The following is a 20,129-nucleotide window of genomic DNA, read 5'->3' on the forward strand; positions in this document are numbered from 1 at the left end:
GTATCAAATCATGATCACTCACATTAAAATGAAGACTCCAGTCATATCAGTAACCTTATAAAAGCTGCTTTATTCTACATGGAGAGGGTCTCCTCATGGGGGCGGCCATGTTATGATCACATGACCAGCTGAATACTACTCTCAGTATCCGTCCTGTTATTGGACACTTTCACTCATAGATTAAATTAGTCATGGCTTACTGTGAACAGTACATGTCTGCAATGGCATCTGTAACTGAAAACTATTGTTTGTGTTATGCTGCATCCACACCACTAGGTGTCAGTGAAAGTCCAACGTGTTTGTGTTAAGATTACATAGTAATTTTCAGTCAAGAAAACTCAGTTCAAACACATGGAACCACTGTTCACAGTTGAATTAAGCTATTATTAGTGTAGCATCACAGAACACCACTGATCAGACTAAAATCATTCAATCGTACCATTAAATCCATTTTTATTTTTTATTTTACATGGACATTAAACAATGTATAACCAATGACATATTTAAATGAACCATGTGAAAGAATTACAGTGAAAATGTAAACTAATAACTTTTTCAACATAGTGGGGAATTCATTATCTTCTTCCAGTAAACTTTGATCTTGGAAGTTCTTTTCCACAAGTTTTTGTCATTTCTAAATACAAAGTTTTAACACTGATAACACCAATGACATGGCATCAAGGGACAAACATCATTTTTTAATTATTTTAATTATTAATTATTTATTTTGTTATGCCTTGCAGTAATGCTGAACCTGAGAAAACAAAATGAGTAAAAATTAAACACATAAATAACTGTAAATGTCATAGAATTGGTGTACTAGATGAGGGGGACAGTGTTTTTTATTTTATTTTTATTTTTTCAGGGAATTGAAAAATTATAATATATTTTCTAAACAATGTGTGAAACAATATAGAGTCAAACCCTTTTATTTAATAAAAGGTTAGATTATAGAATGATGCCTTTAAATAGGGTTTCTTGACTATTTGAAATCTTTTTCATGACTAAGAAGTCAAGGGACCTGTTTGTCACCATATTTTAATAATGACCCATAAACAAAGCACTCAGGGTTGAGATAGTTTTAAACGCCTTTATATATGTATATATTTTTTTTCTACCTGTCACTTTCATTCTCATGGCTTTAGGACACATCGCAGTCTGTATAAAGTTTAAGGGGCGTTCACACTACAGCGTTCTTGCGTTCCGTCTGCGTGGACGTCTTCGGGTCTCGTTGAGTGTTTTTAAGACGGCGTGACAAGTTAAAAACAGTTCAGCTTTTAGTTGCGTTCGGTTCAATTCCGTTGCGTGCTGTCTAGCTGTTTTTTAGACGCAAAAACGTCCAGTGTGAACCCCCCCCCCCCCAACCCCCGGTCATCCTCTTGTGTTGTAGCACCTGCCATCGGGACTTTTTCAGTTCTTCAGTGATACAGTTTATGTTCAACTTTGAACCCGCCTCAGAAAACCACCAGCAGCTTCACTTCCACTTCACTGAACTTCTCTGTCTCTCTGCTTCTGTCCTGTCTGTCTGTCTGTCCGTCTGAAGATCTCTGAATCTCCGCATCATCCACGATGTCTCTCCCGCAACAACTGCGCAATGAAAGGTGAGCGGAATCATTATATATTTACTCATGAATATTCATGATTTCAGAACAGCCATTCCTGTTTCATTTGTGTATGGTCGCAGTTTCTTAACTATGCAATATATTTTGTTCTACTTTAATTACTATACAATACCCTACTATATAGCCTACTGTACTTTACTATACTGCACTTGCATTCGCTTACTCAGAGTGACTTACAAACAAGAATAGGCTAGTACAAGCAGTAGGCTATAGCCTACTATACAACTACTATACCACTATATTAAACTACTATTTAGATTTTGATTTGTTCATTTACAAAGAAACGATTAATCCAATGGAGAATCAAGTAAAAGGTATTAAATACTTTTCTTGCACCTTGGATACATGAGAGTCTTCACAAATTAAATTTTTTTTTTTTTAAGTTTTAAAAACATATTTTTAAGGATATATATATATATATACACACACACACACTGATCAGCCACAACATTAAAACCACTGACAGGTGAAGTGAATAACATTTATTATCTTGGCACCTGTCATAGCAAGTGAACAGTCAGTTCTTAAATTTCATGTGTTGGAAGCTGGGAAAATGGGCAAGCGTAAGGATCTGAGTGACTTTGACAAGGGCCAAATTGTGATGACTAGACGACTGGATCAGAGCATCTCCAAAACAGCAGGTCTTGTGGGGTGTTCTCGGTATGCAGTGGTTAGTACCTTCCAAAAGTGGACCAAGGAAGGACAACTGGTGAACCGGTGACAGGGTCATGGGCACTCATTGATGCGTGTGGGGAGCTAAGGCTAGCCCGTCTGGTCCGATCCCACAGAAAAGCTACTGTAGCACAAATTGCTGAAAAATGTAATGCTGGCCATGACAGAACGGTGTCAGAACACACAGTGCATCACAGCTTGCTGCATATGGGGCTGTGTAGCCGCAGACCTGTCAATGGGCATGTGAGCGTCAGAACTGGACCATGGAGCAATGGAATAAGGTGGCCTGGTCTGATGAATCACATTTTCTTTTAGATCATGTGGACGGCCTTGTGCGTCATTTACCTGGGGAAGAGATGGCAGCAGGATGCACCATGGGAAGATGGCAAGCCGGCGGAGGCAATGTTCTGCTGGGAAACCTTGGGTCGTAGCATTCATGTGCATGTTAGTTTGACACGTACCACCTTCCTAAAGATTGTTGCAGACCAGGTACACCCCTTCATGGCAATGGTATTCCCTGATGGCTGTGGCCTCTTTCAGCAGGATAATGCGCCCTGCCACACTGCACACATTGTTTAGGAATGGTTTGAGGAACATGATGAAGAGTTCAAGGTGTTGCCCTGGCCTCCAAATTCCCCAGATCTCAATCTGATTGGGCATCTGTGGGATGTGCTGGACCAACAAGTCTAATCCATGGAGGCCCCACCTCACAACTTACAGGACTTAAAGGATCTGCTGCTAATGTCTTGGTGCCAGATACCACAGGACACCTTCAGGGGTCTTATAGAGTCCATGCCTCAGCGGGTCAAAGCTGATATTCTGAGGGGTTCTACACGACATTAGGCAGGTGGTTTTAATGTTGTGGCTGATCGGTGTGTATATATATATATATATATGTTTATTTTTTTACAAGAATTTCAAGGTGTTCTTAGGGTTACTCCATTTGACCTGAAAAAAATATGTTTTAAAAAATGTTGTTGTCTGAAAGGGGATCAAATGTATGAAAAAATAAACAAAATCATATATATATATATATGTTTGTTTTTTTTACCTTAAAAATATGTTTTAAAATTTTTTTAAAAACATATTTTGTTCAGGTCAAATGGAGTAACCCTAAGAACACCTTGAAATTCTTGTAAAAAAAAAAAAAACTATATATATATATATTTTGTTTATTTTTTTCACCTTTCAGTGATTTCGACCAGCTTCCAGACAACATCCCGGTCACTGCAAAGATTGCTGATATTGAGGAGAAGAAAGGCTTCATTGTTTACTATGTGAGTTTTCCCCAGACCTTTTGATCACCTGTAGTTGACCTTTCCACTTGTCTACTTGTCTTTTATTAATTACCTGTACCCTAGAGTCTGCCTATTAACAGTGGCTAATTTTTAACCAAACAGTATACAACTTTAAAAGATTATGTTTAAAGATAACTGTAAAATGTCAGTCTGAGTTATGTGTTATGGAAAAAAGAATGTCATGTTTTTTGGTAGAACATTAGGGTGCTCAATTGCTCTGAATATTCATTTTTGGGTGAACTATTCCCAACAGAGTTTCATGAGAATTCGTCACAATATTACGAGGTGGCGAATTCGTAACAATTTGTACAACTTTCTTCGTATGAAAACTGACGACTAATAAATCAACCATTTGCATACACTTCACAAACGCGCTTGTAACCGGAAGGTGTCACTTTCTTCTGTATTAGACATTAGACCTTTTAACATTAACACCATGGTTATGTTTACGATTTATGGTTAGGTTTAGAAATGGGGTTTGGGTTAGGGAATAAAGTTATGAAAAAAGGAACTATCAGGAACTACAAGATCACGAGGGAAGCTTCTCACATTGGTGGGTGTATAACTCCTAAGATTTTGTACAAATGAACTATGAAATGGTACGAATTAGCCACTTCATACTACTGTAACAAATTCTTGTGTGATTGGGTCGACTATTCCTTAAACGTGTGCCTACACACCAAGTCTTTGACCTTCATGTGTTCTTTATCGCCTTCTCGCAGATGTTTGTGATTGAGGTGAAGACTAAAGGTGGCAGTAAGTACCTGATCTACCGGCGATATCGGCAGTTCTTCGCTCTGCACCAGAGTCTGGAGCTGAAGTACTGCCCTGAATCCCAGAAGGGACACTACACCTGCCAACTACCTACCCTGCCAGGTCTGTGACTAAGCAGCTACCACACAGCCATAGCTACAAAACAGATTTGTAAAGCCCTGGGGACACCTAGGTTCACTCTCATGGATCTTAGTCAGGGTAAATGTGGTATTTTTATTTTGACATTGTAGTCAAGTGTAGTCAATTTATCCCGATTCTCTTCACTGGTGTTGCACCAAAGTCAAAGTTCACTCCCTGGATGGAATTCGCCCTTTGAAGTCTGGGCAGTGTTTCCCACAGAGTTACTGATTAACTAGAGCTCAGTTTATGTGTTTGAAATCAAAAACATGTATCCTTACTGGAGGGAAGGAGAAAGAACAAGAAAGAGTGAGGACAGTGTTGACTTTGCTTTGTTTAGATATTTGCATCGTTTAGACATCACTCCCAGAAGACTGACATCACTCTCTGGCTCTTCCTGTCCTCATCTACTTTCTCTTTATTTACCAGACATCACACACAAAGATCAAATTATGTGACAATGGTAACATTTTTGCAAACCAAATTTACATGCTTCATAACACGTTTGGCTGCATTTTCCCAGTGAAATGTCCAGCGGGGGGTGCCAAAAGAGAGTGAAATGGTGTTGTAATCAGACAAGGATTTTAAGGGGAATAATAGATGGATGCTTTAATGAGTAGGGGCATATGGAGGGGGGAGGTAACCCCTCAACTCTATCAGGTGAGCTACTGTGGAAGCTAATCATGTTGGAAAAAGTGTGTAAATGTAGGTGAGTCTGTAATACAAGTGTTAAAATTTATAGTTTTTCAAATGATGCGTTAGAGTAAAAGTGCTTTGATACAATAACATAGCAGGGTGTGAGAACAGAACAAAAAATAAGTGTTTATAAAGTCATAAACAGCCATAGCACCTGTGCTTTGTGTGTAAGTGAATAAAACGCACAGTTGTTGTAGCGCCTCTAGTGTTCATTTTTACCAGGAAACATGCAGCAAAACCTAGAAAGTGGCACGTGCATTAATGTAGTTATAGTAATGAGACTAGGCTGACAAAGATATACAGTTTTCATGCTAGTTAGGTTCAAGTGTGATTGAAAGGCATCAAATGTATGAGCCTTTCTTGTCTGTCAGCTGAGTTAGCATTTTGCAGTTTCTGATGCTAGAAGTAACGGAGCACAACAGTTTGGTTCCTGAAGTAAAGATTCAATTCATTTTCTCCATAGGGGAACTGATTTTAAATGATAACTTGTAAACCGTTAAAGACAGACCTACCGTAAGCTCTGAGGCTGTTAATCAATGGTATATACTTCTTTTGAAGCCATGAGTCCGTGTTATTAAGTCTTTATTTTTTTTAAAACGTGTTTAATAGCAGAATTCCTCATGAAGATCTACAATACCCATGATCCTAAAGAGAGAAATCATCCACCAATCAGAGAACTGCGGCAAACAAAGTGCGCCAAAAGAGCTCTGCAGTGACCAAAACTACTTATTTACATATATACTACGTATATATCTAGATATTTTGCTATAAACTTCCAACATATTGTTTATATACTTATAATCAACAACTTTAAATCAATAGCTTTATATTTTTCCATTGTTTTCAATTTGATTATGTCATTTGCTTCATGGGATTGTAGTTCATTCCCTCATTAAAGAAGTCTTGTACCTTTGTCTTTTTGTGCGGTTTTTAAATAAGTTTTTGCTTCAAATCAACGTTTGTAATGTTATGATTCATTAATTTAATTACAATTGACTGCCCTAGTTTTCCTTACTTGTTGCTTTCGCTCCATTCTTTAACCTCATGAACATTTTCTCTCATACTTTGTCTAATCTGCCTTTCTCTGACTCTCTCTTACTCATAGTCTGTGTCTGTCCTCTTCTCTGTCTTTGACCAGACGAGTATGTGTATAATTCAATTTAGTAGGAAGGTGAGCTTGTTTTTTGGCACACTTCCCACTGTTGCATTGAGGCCACGTAAAGACCTCGAGCCGACGGTCCTCAGTAGCTTTCCGTGACTTCACCGAAGCTTCTTCAAAGTGCCAGCTAAACCGGCATCCCTGGGATTGAAGTGAAATGAAGGCTAATTATATAAAAAAATTTGCATTGAACGTTTCACTCTTCATGACAAATGATTTCTCGGCACAGTGTGTAAAATGATTATGCAATATTATGCACTAGGAAGATAATTGCTAAGTATATTTGAGGGCATTAGCATTGTCTGCTCTGTTGTGGTATAAAGGGATGTCTCCTTGCATTGGTCGTACATCTCTTTGACCCCTCAGGCACTTATTTAGTGTGCAAGTTTATAATAAAGCTTACGGGAAACAGCAGCCAAATCCATTTGAAATTAAAGATAGCTTGAGAACGAATAAAGAGAAAGGGGTGAGAAATGCAAAGAGATTTATTTAAGACAGAAGGGAATTGAAGAGGGAATTATTACATAGCCATTAAAATGGTGGTAAAATTTTATTTAGCTGCAGTCGTTCCAATGAACAGAACGCCCCACGATCCCCAAAGTGCTGTAGAGAAATATCATAAAATAATTTCCCTCTGGCGGTCATTGTCCAATGTGCTGAGGCCTCATGCATCACATTATTAAAATTTCCATTGGGTGAAATCAAAAAATAGAAATGAGAAAGCAATTTACTGTAATATTTGGGCTCATACTACGGCAAGTGCTAATTAGAGGATGCTAGCGAACCTCTGGCTAGCTTTTCATTGTTTTGATTATGACCTAATTTGTTTCGAGACGTAGCTAGGCTACTTGTTTAATCGTTTATGCCATTTGTTCATCTCATTGTTTTGCTACAGGAAAAGTGTTTATGGGAAACAAAAAGGAGATCGCAGAGAGCAGAATCCCAGAGCTCAATAATTACATGAAGGTGAGTCAGTCTGGAAATGTCACAAATGTTTTCTGTTGTTTCATGGTCATGTTGTGTTGGTGGGAATAGCGTTTGGAAATTGTTGGGCTCATGTGTTTCGGTTGTTGTAAACTATGCAGTGCAAACAGTGATGAATTACCAGAAAAAAAAGCAGTTCACTTTTTCGTTAGTTCTCTTTTTGTGCATCCTGAGTCACTGAACTGATCTTTTTCAGTTTTAGATTTAATTTCAATCTTGTGAAATCACTGTTGAGTTGACAGACTTTTATGAATGCAAATATGAGCTTCAATGGAAACAATATTAGTTTGTCTTAAAGGGGATGTCTGTAATTGTTTCGATATTAAAATACTTTGTCCTACCCCATTTTAATATGCAAAGATAACTATAAATAAGCTATTCATTGGGTTAATTTCCTCAAAACATGAAAACACTGTGGCACATTGCTGTTTGTTTGAACATCCCGACCAGCCAGACACAGAAACATTGACTCGATCAATGACGTGAGTTAGAGGTGGGACTAGGGCTGGGCGATAAAACAAAATCGATATATATCAAAAAAAAGAAATCCTCGATATTGATGATAAACTTTTGAGTAATTCTCTATATTTTGACTATGTTCTACATATAGACAATCACATCAGGAACGTGTCACTAAAATCACAAGCAGTTATACACACAACTAGCTAACTGAATCACAGTCATAAAATCAGCTGGTTAGGAAGTTTTAGCTGGCTAGCAGCTACCTCGCCCTGTTGTCAGGTAAACCAGAGGCTTGGTAGCCGCTAGCTAGCTTGCTATCCAGCTAATATGACCAAAGGTGCTGGAACCCTATTTGTTAAGATTTTCTTTTTATTCTTCTTCTTCTTCTTCTTCTTTTTCTGCCCTAAAAGTATATGGGTAAAAGTATATGCTGCAAAAACTGTAAGCCCTAGAGACACAAAATGTGTCAGGATGGTCCAAAATCTCCCCCAGGCATCCGTACACACACCCGTCCACCCCTAGGTGGCGCTATAATAAGTACTGTTGCATTTTCCATGAAAATTGGTATACATCGGCTGCATCCGAAACCAGGAAAATGCTGCCTCCGTAGGCGGTATACGGAGGTAGGAAGGGATCAAGGCACGTCCGAATCCAATGTTTGTCACATCCTGTCTACTGAGATACCTTCATCTGATACATTTTTGAAGGCAGCATAGATGTATCCTCCGCTGCCCATGAAATCCCACAATACTGTGCGCGTGGATCCACGGCAGTTGAGCTGAAGGAAAAAAATGCCAGCCGAAGAGGCGGTTAATAGCCAGTTTTTTCCCCACTTTTTCCAACTTTTGATTCCATTTCTTGCGAGAAATTAGTATTGTAGTTATGAAATATACACTTCTTTTTCTCAAAAACTCTTGATTTTGTTCTACATTATAAGACCATTGTGGTTCGGTTGGATGAATGAAGTAGTGTTTAACTTTAGTGGACATCAGATAGCGATAATCAGTTGCTGGTATTCTAGCAACAATGTGACATTATGCTGGCTCAGTAGCCTGTCCAAAACCAGTTTCTGGAGGTACTTTCGTACGCAAACGCTGTCTATTGAGTTATTGACTTATAGGGCAGCGAGGCAACAAGACAGCTACCTTTGGTTTCGGATGCAGCCATCATCAACAGACCCTCCTGACAAAATGTTATCAAAAGAACTTTGATATGTCAAATCGTCACGGAGATATTAGCGAAACAATTTCTTCGGTTGAACGCAATTTGATTCATTGATCAATATCTACTCAACACAAAGGCCAAACTTAACAAAACCCGGTACACATAGTCAACAGGCCATGTTGAGGATGCATGCACATTTTCGTTCAGTTCTGCCTCTAGGGGGCGCTACAACTAAAACAACTGCCATAACTCATTGTAAAGTCGTTTGGTCGACTAAGTTCAAAATAAATATGCACCTTATTTGGTTCAAGTGCTTACATATCATTAACAAATCGATTCGACAAATCAACAAAAATGGCAACCAGCAGCCAATTAAATTTCAGCACCTAATAACTTGTGTTGGCTGATGGAAATTAAACTTATGCATAAGCAGTGGTGCTAAAATAAGATAATTAGCACTTTTGCTAATACTTCCAGAACTGTATAGGCTAGAATATATATTTTTAGTTTCTACAAATCCTTCAGTGCACACAAATGATATGGTCACATGGATTTCCATTTCTGCAAGATTTTTTTAAAAATTTTGTTTTAATCATCTACAGACCCTCCTGACAAAAAGTTGTCAAAAGAATTTTTATATGTCAAATCATTCCAAAGATTTAAGCAAATAATATACATCTTGGACTGTGGCCCATAATGACTAATTGACCCATATCATGTGAGCACAATTTGTCAAATGTAACAAAACAGTACACATGCACAAAAGAACATTCTGAGGTAACATGCAAAATTTCATTAATTTGGTAGCTCTATAACATAAAAAATAGCTATTTTTACAACTGTAATGAATGCAGTTAGAATTGGGATATACTAAAAAATTTTGTATTTTTTGTCCACCAGAAACATTTCCATGTTAAGAACTGTGTAATTGTTTTAATGATACACACTGGATGGATTTCCCTGTTGTTTATCTTTAAAGGTGTTCACAAGTTAAAAATGTGTCATATACTGTATATTTGCCAACAAAAAGCTAAATTAGTGCTTATAATGCACGCAGTTGCAGGTGTTCACCGACACTGTATTCGATATTGCTGTTAACCCTTTGGGAAGATATGGGGTGGACATGTTTTCTTTTGTGTTGGCTCAAGTAAGAGCAAGGGAGTCATTATATTGATAAATAAACATTTACAATTCAAATGTCTCGAACAGTTTAATGATAAATTAGGAAGAGTCATTATTGTTTTAGCAGAAATTTAGGGGAAAAGTCTGATTTTGGCTAATATTTACGCACCTAACACTGATGATCAGGGCTTTTTTTATAGATCTTGAAGGGATGTTGCAAGCCGCTGGCATCCCTCATGATATAATTTTGGGAGGAGACTTTAATCTTTTGATGGACTCAGTCATTGATCATAGTGAAGCAAAAGTGTGTAAACTCCCTATAGCAACATTGACGCTTCACAGGATATGTAAAAAATCTTGGTCTTACAGATATTTGGAGACGTTTGAACCCATCTGCTAGAGACTTTAAATTTTTTCATCAGTCCATAAGATTTATTCTAGAATAGATTTTTTAAAAAATTTTTTTTATATCCAAATCCCTCATTTCATCTGTTGTTGATTGCTCAATTGGAAACATTTTAGTCTCGGATCACGCCCTGGTGAGTTTAGAGGTGATGCCACATATAGAGAAAAAGAAATCATATAGTTGGCGCCTTAATGTATCCCTTTTGCAAAATCCTGATTTCCAGCAAATGTTAAAAGGCTGAAATCAATGTTTAAAAGGAGATCAACTGGTCCTCAGTATCCACTGTGGGCACAGCTTGGGAGGCACTTAAAGCGTTTCTTAGGGGCCGGATCATACAGTATGCCTCATTCATCAAAAAATCCAAAGCACGAGAACTTGTGGAGTTGGAAGAGAATATTAAAAGTGCAGAGGCAGAGCTGAAGCACCGTATGTCATGGCCTCAGAGAATAGACCTGATTGAAATATAGATATAATACTATTTTGTCGCAGAAAGTGGAGTTTTGGTTATTCAGGGCAAGACAGTCATACTTGGAGTCGGGGGACAAAGCAGGGAAGCTTTTGGCTAGATATAAAGATATAAAGCAGAGATTCAGAGATCCCTCTTGATTCTGAGATAACCTTGGGGGAGCCTGATGAGGTAATTAAGTCCCTACCTACTGGCAAGGCTTCGGGGCCAGATGGTTTTGCCGCTGAATTTTTTAGATCTTATGCTACAGAACACTTTTGTTAGAAGTTCATACTGAATCATGAAAAGCTTCCTCCAACCATGACACAAGCCCGGATCAGTCTGATTCTTAAAAAGGACAAAGATCCAAGTGAGTGTAAGAGTTACCGTACAATCTCCCTGATCCAACTAGATGTAAAAATTTTGGCTAACCGATTAAGTAAGGTTATGACATCTCTTATACATATAGATCAGGTGGGATTTATTCGGGGCCGTAGCTCTTCTGATAACATCAGGCGTCTCATCAATATCATGTGGTCAGTAGCGAATGATCAATCTTCGGTCGCTGTCATCTCGCTTGACGCTGAAAAGGCATTTGATATGGTAGAATGGGATTATCTTTTTAAGATTTGGGAAATATATGGGTTCGGGAGTACATATATTGGTTGGATTAAGTTACTTTATAGACACCCTGTAGCAGCGGTACAAACAAATGGATTAATTTCAGATTATTTTACTCTGGATAGGGGCACCCGGCAGGGTTGCCCTCTTTCCCCATTATTGTTCTGTCTTGCCCTGGAACCATTAGCAGCCGCGATAAGGGGGGAGGATGATTTTCCAGGGGTGACGGCGGGAGATGTGGCGCATAAGCTTCTGCTTTACGCAGATGATTTTTTATTATTTGTCTCTGAACCTACTAGATCTGTGCCTTGCCTCCACAGAATTATTAACTTTTCCAAGTTCTCAGGATACAAAGTCAATTGGTCTAAATCCGAAGCTTTGGCTCTGACAGCGTACTGTCCAGTAACGGCTTTTCAGCCGTGTGCCTTCCAGTGGCCCAAACAGGGCATTAAGTATTTGGGGATTTTAAATGTTGATTATATATATATATATATATATATATATGTTTTGCATTTCATTGTGTAAGGGGGTGCAGTGGAAAGGAGGAGGCGAGAACCGGCTTGACAACTTAAATAATAATTTAATAAACAACTTAAACAAACACACAACCAAAAACCACACAGTACAGCTGCCTGCAATTCTCTCTCTCTCGAACTGTCGTCCCCGGCCGCCTTTATCCCTCGCGCACCCCATCAGGCTGATTGGGGACCGGGTGTGTCTCATTCCATCCCGGCCCCGCCCTCCTCAGCTCTACACATTGTTATTGTATGATTTAATAAAAAAAAAAGTTAATTACAAAAATATTGCTGTTAACCCTTTAGACCTGCTGTAATAGTATATAAAAGTGCAGTTTTATTTTTTGTTGTTTAAGGCTATGACTTGTAGTATACTGTAGTTTTAAATGATAAAAACACACATACAGCTGAGTTTTCTGCCAAATGCAAACAAATGCACGCAACAGCACGTGTGCTCGGTAAATTCAGAACTGACCTCAGTTTTGCATTCAGATACACTTATATTAAAGTGCTCTTTTGCCCTCAACATTGTATAAGAATTAATTAACAAAGGAAAAAATGTGGGATGCTGTACCTGGCTGTTGGTTAAGATGGTGAGTTAATATATAGGAACTGCTTCCTTTTTTATGAGGGAAGTTGGTGTCTGAACAAATATCGCTATTCAATGGCTATGCATAATTACTTTTTCTGATTATATTATTAAGTGTGATGGAGCCTAACGGAGTGATCAAACCGTCCTCTGTCGTGCAAAACAACATTCAGGCTCATCGTCCTCCCCTTCCACTAAATAAGGATGTTTAAAAATGAGCAGAGCTTACTGTGTTGGCTGTCACTACATGAAATAATTCTTCAAGACTGCATTAGAGAACACCAGCATCATGTAAATAAGATTTCATGATGATCAAGCTTAACACTTGTCAATAGCATTTAATTTACAAGGAAAAAGATTGATACTGTCAGGATCCTGTCACCTTGGTCAGTCATGTTTATTGGTTGGCGACAGGATCCTGACATCCATGTTCCGTGTTTTTTCGAGCACATGGCTCAGTGCTTATTGCCATGTGCTCTGTCTTTGTCTGTATCTCTGTGTGAGCGTACGGCTTTGGGTTTGATTTCCTTGCACTCCTCAGTCTATTTTGTTTTTCATGTTCGGAGCATGGTGTCTGGATCCTGACACTCATGCTCCATGTCTTGTCTATGTGAGTGCATGGCTTCAGATCTGGTTCTTTTGCCATGTGCTCTTCTGTCAGTCTTTTGTGCTATGTTTTTTGTTTGAGCACATGGCCTATGATCGTGTTCGTTCGCCATGTGCTCTTCTGTCTTGTCTATTGTGTTTGGTGTGAGCACATGGCTTCTATCAGGTTTGTTTTCCATGTGCTCTCCTGTCTCACGTCCTGACCCTGCCCCCTTTTTACCTTGTTATTAGTTCATTTGCTTCATCTGCCTTCCCTCATTACCCTCCTCATTTCCTTCCCTATTTAATCTCCCTGTGTGCTCTGTCCTGTGCCAGTTCATTGTTTAAATGTACATGTGGATGTTCTCCCGGTGTTGGTGTTCGGTCCTGTCTGTCTGTGCTCCCGCAGATCACTGGATATTCCTGCTGTGAGCCTGGACCTTGAGGCTCCGCTTCTCCAGCTCTGCTGGCAAGTTCGCGTCCGTTCCTGGAATTCTTTTCTCCCCTACGGGGTGGTTTTTGTTTATTTTTCGATTTCTAATAAAAGCCCATCATTTCATTCTGCGACTGAGTCCTCATTTTTTAACCCATTCCATGACCGATACTAAAAATTCCATTTATCTGTCTTTTTTCTTCTATCAGAGGTTGCTGTGTCTGCCTACCTGGGTTCTCTTGGATGATCTGATACGAATGTTTTTCTATCAAATCGAGTCAGACAGCCAACTGGTCCCCCGGGCCCTGCGCCGCCTGCGGCCCCCCACACGCAGAGTGTAGGAGCCATCCCACAATGCCTCATTTCTCTTTGCAGCTCTCCACTGGATACTTGCAGTATACTGCTGCTGTACTACTAACTTCTAATGCCATTTAATTTATGTTGTATACAGTATTTAAATGTATGAAATCTACAGTTGTTCTACTTTATCTAGCAGCTCTTCTCATAAGAGAAGAAAATCAAATAACATCTTATTTGTTTCTCCTAGACAACAATGAGAGTAAATGGAGACTTTTACTTGCAGTGTGTCTCCTGCGTTCAGTGTTGAGCAGATTACTTCTAAAATGTAATCTGGTACAGATTACAAATTGTAATAATTAATGTAATCTTTTAGATTACACTTTAAAATAATCAGATTACTTTTGGATTACTATCAGATTACTTTTACATATTTTGATAAGTGTAATTATGTGGATTAAAGTTCAATTTACACTTTTCATTTAACATTAGTAACATAAAATTAAACATGTAATCTGGATTACAATTTGATATTTGTCAGTCCCCGAGTCCTTTGAAAGTTCCTGAGTTCTTTGATAGTCAAGACTGATAGGCAATGTAATCCAAAAGAGTAAAAATGTACTGTAATGCAGTCTAAGTACAAGTGTTTCATTTTTGTAATCTGAATATGTAATCCAGATTACATGTAGTCCTTTATTAACCAACACTGCCTGCATCCCAGTAATCTCACCTGTGTCTCTAGATTTTAACAATGTCTCAAACTGTGCTCAGATTTGCCAAGAAATGCAATCAAAAGTCAAAGACTAAATTATCTGAGCTATGTTATTCACATTAATTGTTTAGCTCTGTACGTTTACTGTATGTCAAAAATGGACTCATTTGTGTCTGTTTTATTCCACCAAGACTTTGAGTTGAATATAACTATGAAATGCATTAAGTCTACTGAGCTATGAAAGAGCAACCTTCCTTTGGGTTTGTTTGACTTTCACATCTTAGAATTTCACAATGCTCTTTCTTTTTTTGTCTCTTCTCTCTTACTAGGAAAACCATAAAGCCCAAAACAGAACTTCTCTCCGCTCCAAGAGCAGAGGTACATTAGCGTTGCCTTAGAAACGCTCTCAGTATCAGCCTACACGCTACATACTACACACTCACACACATACACACTCAAGCATGCAATAACCACACAAAGCTCTGACATTTGGTCGGGAGGTTATTACAAAAAGCACACACACAACACTCAAACTGTTGTTCCAAAACTCTCACATTTTGTCAGAGGATTTTGACACACAAAACTTTGTGGAGGCTCGTACTTTTCCACAACTCACATTTCTTACTGATACCTCCACTGACATTTGCGTATTCTCTGTTTTATTAGGAACCTAAAAATGTCTCTATCAGTAAGATTTTAAATGTTTCTATGTCATTTCCAAAAATCCAACATATAATGATTGTTGCATAGTCATTAGTGGCATCGCTATTACTATTGATCATATACTAAGTATTACTTTTTGGTTGCGTAACTTATCCTGCACATTTTGTTCTAGGCATGAATACCACCACAAATCATGTGGCTTGTTAAAAGGGTGTGCTAGTACTTTTCTATGTGATTCCGATGTATGATTTTTGCTTCACGGGGGATAAAATGGGTAAAAAAAAATTCCATACACTTTCATTGAAGGAAGTTCCTGAGCTATATCTCGGGACCAGAATATAAGAAAGATTTGGGGGTGGGCTTTTATGACTTAGATTAGTAACTAACCACCTAAAAACCACTTAGAACACCCTAGCAACCACATAGCAATGCTTTAAAACACTCAGAACACCCCTGCAACCACATAGCAATGCACTGGCACCCACCCAAAATGCCCCTAGCATTCTGGCAATTTTGCATAGGCAAGCATTACTCACATTTTCTTCAGAAACTGTAGAAATCTAGTTATTGTTGCAATGATGTTTGGTGATTTGATACTATCACACTGTAGTTTTGTGGTTTTGGTTACTCATGTCTTGGAGAAAATGTGATAGATTTAAAGTGAAGTCAGCATGACACTGATTCTGTAATGTTCCCTTTTATGGATATAGAAAGAGATGATGAACTGAAGCAATGAGCTCATGATTGTTTTAATTGAGCCATTTTGTGCCCTTATGGTCCACTTGTTAGCAGTGTTGTGAGTAATCAGATTACAAAGTATTTAGTTAATGTAATATAATTACTTTTTATATTAATTATATCTCCCCTTTTCTCCCCAATTTTGGAATGCCCAATTCCCAATGCGCTCTAAGTCCTCGTGGTGGCGTAGTGACTCTCAGTGCCCAGGATGAATCTCAGTTGCCTCCGCGTCTGAGTCCGTCAATCCGCGCATCTTATCACGTGGCTTGTTGAGCGCGTTACCGCGGAGACATAGCGCGTGTGGAGGCTTCATGCTATTCTCTGCGGCATCCACGCACAACTAACCACGCACCCCACCGAGAGCGAGAACCACATTATAGCGACCACGAGGAGGTTACCCCATGTGACTCTACCCTCCCTAGCAACCGGGCCAATTTGGTTGCTTAGGAGACCTGGCTGGAGTCACTCAACACGCCCTGTATTCGAACTCGTGACTCGAGGTGTGGTAGTCAGCGTCAATACTCGCTGAGCTACCCAGGACCCCCAGTTACTTTTTTAATAACATTTTTATAATTTTTTAAAAACAGAATTTTAAATTCTTGTAATCAGATTACAGTTACCGACTTAAGTTAATTACATTTAAGTACATTACTTGGGTTACATAGTATATTTACAAATTAATATTCATCTTCTTCATCATAGTCTCCATCCAACTTTTTTTCTGAGCAATTCTTAAAGAAATCGTGCTACTAAAAATGCTAATTCTGTCATCACGCTGTTCCAAACTTATATGACTTTCTTTCTTCGGTGGAACACAAAGGGAGAAGCTTAGCAGAATGTACTAGCTACTCTTTTCCTTATAATGAAAGTGAAAGGGGATGGGAGCTGTAGTGCTCAAAATCACAACAACTACCTTAAATGTATTTATTTGTAAACTTGCTGCGTCACAATGGGTCATGTGACCTGCAATCGTCAATCAAGATTGGTCATGTCACATTGAGGTTACAACGTCATGATGTAATTGACCTGACGTGTTGCTTCTAAAGGTTGCGTACTTATTTGAGTGGATGCAGACAGCGGAGAGCAAGATTTTAGCTGAATTACAACTTGAATTTCAATCTGTTCCTCACACAAAGCTATCGTATGGCTTCAGAAGACTTGGAATATAGGGCACATGTCATACGGACTTCTTTTGTGAAACTTTAAATGGTGTTTTTCTGTCATTTTGGAGCTTGATAGCCCCAGTCCCCTTTGACTTCCATTATATGGAAAAGAGTGTCCAGTATAGTCTGTTAAACTTCTCCTTTTGTGCTTCACAGAAAAAAGAAAGTCATACAGGTTTGGAACAACATGAGGGTGAGTAAATGTGGACAGAAATGTCTTTTTTGGGTGACCTATTCCTTTAAGGGCTTTATCTTCTCCTCTCTCTTCCACCTACATCTCTCTTTTTTTTCTCAGTCATTGCTCTTTCAGGCTCTCTCCTTATCGTTCTCCTTGTCTTAATATATTTTCTGCTTTCTTTTCAGTGTTCTCCCTCCCTCTCTTCCCTTTGAGTTTATCCAACAGTCTTACTACTTTCTTTCATTTTCTCACACCTTACCTTACTTTACTTTATCACTCTCCCTTTGTCCTCCAGAGTACTTTGAATCTATAAGTCAGTTTCATCCTTCATCTTTCTCTTTCTTTCTCTGGATGCTGTCAGACTGGTCTGTAAAAACCAGCCCTGCATCTCCATTCCATCATTCTATTCATACCAAAGCAGCAACCATAAAGAAAACAACAACAAAAACAAACATGATTTATTTCCCACGCCCATCTGTAGGCAAAGGCAGATAGGTGTGTGTGTTTAAGTGAATGTGTGAGAGAGGGAGAGAGTTTCCGTGCATCCAAAATGTGCACTTATTGACTATTACAAAACCTTAAAACATAGCCAAAGCATGTGCAAAGAGCTCACAGTTCTGTTAACTGGGCTAATTTTTTCCCTTCAGGGTCCACTTGCTTGCAGTGTTGGGTGTAATCTGATTACAAAGTATTTAGTTACTGTAATGTAATGACTTTTTAGTAATAAAAAAGTAGTGTAATGCATTACATTTTAAATGCTTTTAATCAGATTAAAGTTACTGACTTAAGTAAACTATTTGGGTTACATATATTTCCAAAATGATATTATGTAGAATACATTCAAAGCATGAATTAAGTTCATATCTACATATTTTTCTGACGAGTCATTGAAAGTAAGAAACGTGTGGAATTATAAATATTTTACATTTGTTTTTGGGAGAACAGTGTTTTAGGAAGTAACTTAAAAGTAAACTTATCAGTAATGTGATTACTAAATCAAAGCAATCTGATTACAATTTTAGAAGTAATTTTGACATTTTTAGTGGATTACTTTTTTTGTGAATAACTTACCCAACATTCCTTTTTAGTAATGTAGTCAAATGTAGTTTTTCATGATCATGTTCCTTTCTTTCCTTGACCTTACGACCTTTACACACACACCCATCTCCTCAAAAGATTTCTCCCATGATCCTGGTCCCGAGATGAATGCAGATGAGATGAATCTGTAGATGAATGCAGCAGGTGTGCTGGACATTTGTTTTCCTATGCTCGTGTGAGAGTAACATTACACCACGTGATCCAAAGCACGCTAACCACAGCGGCTGAAAAGACACCTGCCTTATGCTCGCGTGTGGCCGAGAGAAAGTGACAGATTTTACTTTTCTTATAACACCAGAAAGAACAACTAAAATTTGGAAAGCAAGATGGGGAAATCAAGCGACAAATATGTGGGTGGTGTGACTTAGTGGGTAAATATCTGGGCTGGAAAACCGAAAGGTTGTGGGTTTGAAGCCCAGAAGAGATGACTCATGAGTTATCACTATAAGGCCCTTGAGCAAGGAACTTAAAGGATTAAGTGTTATCTACTGCTTCATTTCCCATGTGACAGCTCTGAGAAGTGTATGGCCATTGCCTGTGGCTCATAAGACATCAGATTGGAGCTTTATTGAAAATCAAAGCCTTCTATATCACTGTAATGAGTTTAGACAGTAAGAGAGAGCCATTAAACAGAGATTGCATATACTTTTTAAATGGATCACTTTCCATTAGAGTCTTTCACTTTGGCTAAAATACTGTTACAGGAATGAGCTTTCTGTGAGGTGTGATTTGGGAGAGCCTTTTTTTAAACATTGTCAGTTATTACTGATTATATGCATGCACACAGGCCAAGGTGATCTTTTTCAAATTCTTAGGTTTTGTATGTAGTATGTAAATGTACATTTTAGATAGAGGTGGGAACCGAGTTCTCAAACATCTGCAGCGTGATACATACAGTACATCGTGACCAGTGTAGTCCGATTCCTGAACGAATGACTCTAATGATGGTTCTTTTGAATCTACAGCACGAAACAGAGGAAAATACAGGAGGAATGTTTTCTGAATGTCAAAAGATTCGTAAACATCTCTAATGTTGTACATTTGTGAAAGGGTTTAGTTTCAGAAGCTGTCTATACATTGATATTGTACATGTCAGTGTCTATCCAAATGTATGAAAACATACGTGCTAGAAAAACAGTTCACGTAGAGATATCTACAATATAATAGTAATGATGTCACATTGCACATGCCCATTATTTTGATTGCCTGTTTACCAAAGAACAACCATTTCACACCCAGTCTGAACTAATGGTTTGTGTAGAAAGTCCCAGAGTTGATAATCTAGTTTTCACTTTTTAAGAACTGATATAAGAGAAGTATTGATTTCAGCATACATTATGCAGGTTCACCACAGCTGCTTGCAGGAGAATTAATAACCTACATGTGCTTTGAAATCTGCTACTAAGAGCAGTAATTCCATTTTAGAGTGGTGCAAATTATTCACAGCAATTATATTTGCAAATAAATGACTTTTTAACTGTTTTCCACCATTTATAAAGCATTAATAGGCAGGTTATTAACTGACATCCCTCCTTTGTTAAACTCCTTTGTCATGTGTCATGGCCCTAGAGACCGATCTCTTCTGTTAATATCCCGCTCTGGTCCCCCAGTTGAGG

The 20,129-nt window shown here is 38.4% G+C and overlaps 2 protein-coding genes across 2 annotated transcripts in view; one reads left to right on the forward strand and one right to left on the reverse strand.

Moving 5' to 3' along the window:
* LOC127438368 (parvalbumin-7-like) overlaps window positions 1-20,129 on the reverse strand; it is a 46,068-nt gene that overhangs the window by 20,707 nt on the left and 5,232 nt on the right. The window lies entirely within an intron of this gene.
* Window positions 1,420-20,129, forward strand: part of LOC127438366 (neutrophil cytosol factor 4-like) — a 31,814-nt gene continuing 13,104 nt past the window's right edge. Inside the window, exons 1-6 of the mRNA XM_051693905.1 lie at window positions 1,420-1,601; window positions 3,487-3,571; window positions 4,315-4,468; window positions 7,234-7,304; window positions 13,874-14,001; window positions 15,003-15,051. Of these exons, the coding sequence (XP_051549865.1) occupies window positions 1,570-1,601; window positions 3,487-3,571; window positions 4,315-4,468; window positions 7,234-7,304; window positions 13,874-14,001; window positions 15,003-15,051 (519 nt within the window). The 5' untranslated portion in view covers window positions 1,420-1,569. The remainder of the gene's footprint in view (window positions 1,602-3,486; window positions 3,572-4,314; window positions 4,469-7,233; window positions 7,305-13,873; window positions 14,002-15,002; window positions 15,052-20,129) is intronic.

This window comes from Myxocyprinus asiaticus, chromosome 49 (assembly GCF_019703515.2).
Source record: "Myxocyprinus asiaticus isolate MX2 ecotype Aquarium Trade chromosome 49, UBuf_Myxa_2, whole genome shotgun sequence".
Lineage (NCBI taxonomy): Eukaryota > Metazoa > Chordata > Actinopteri > Cypriniformes > Catostomidae > Myxocyprinus > Myxocyprinus asiaticus.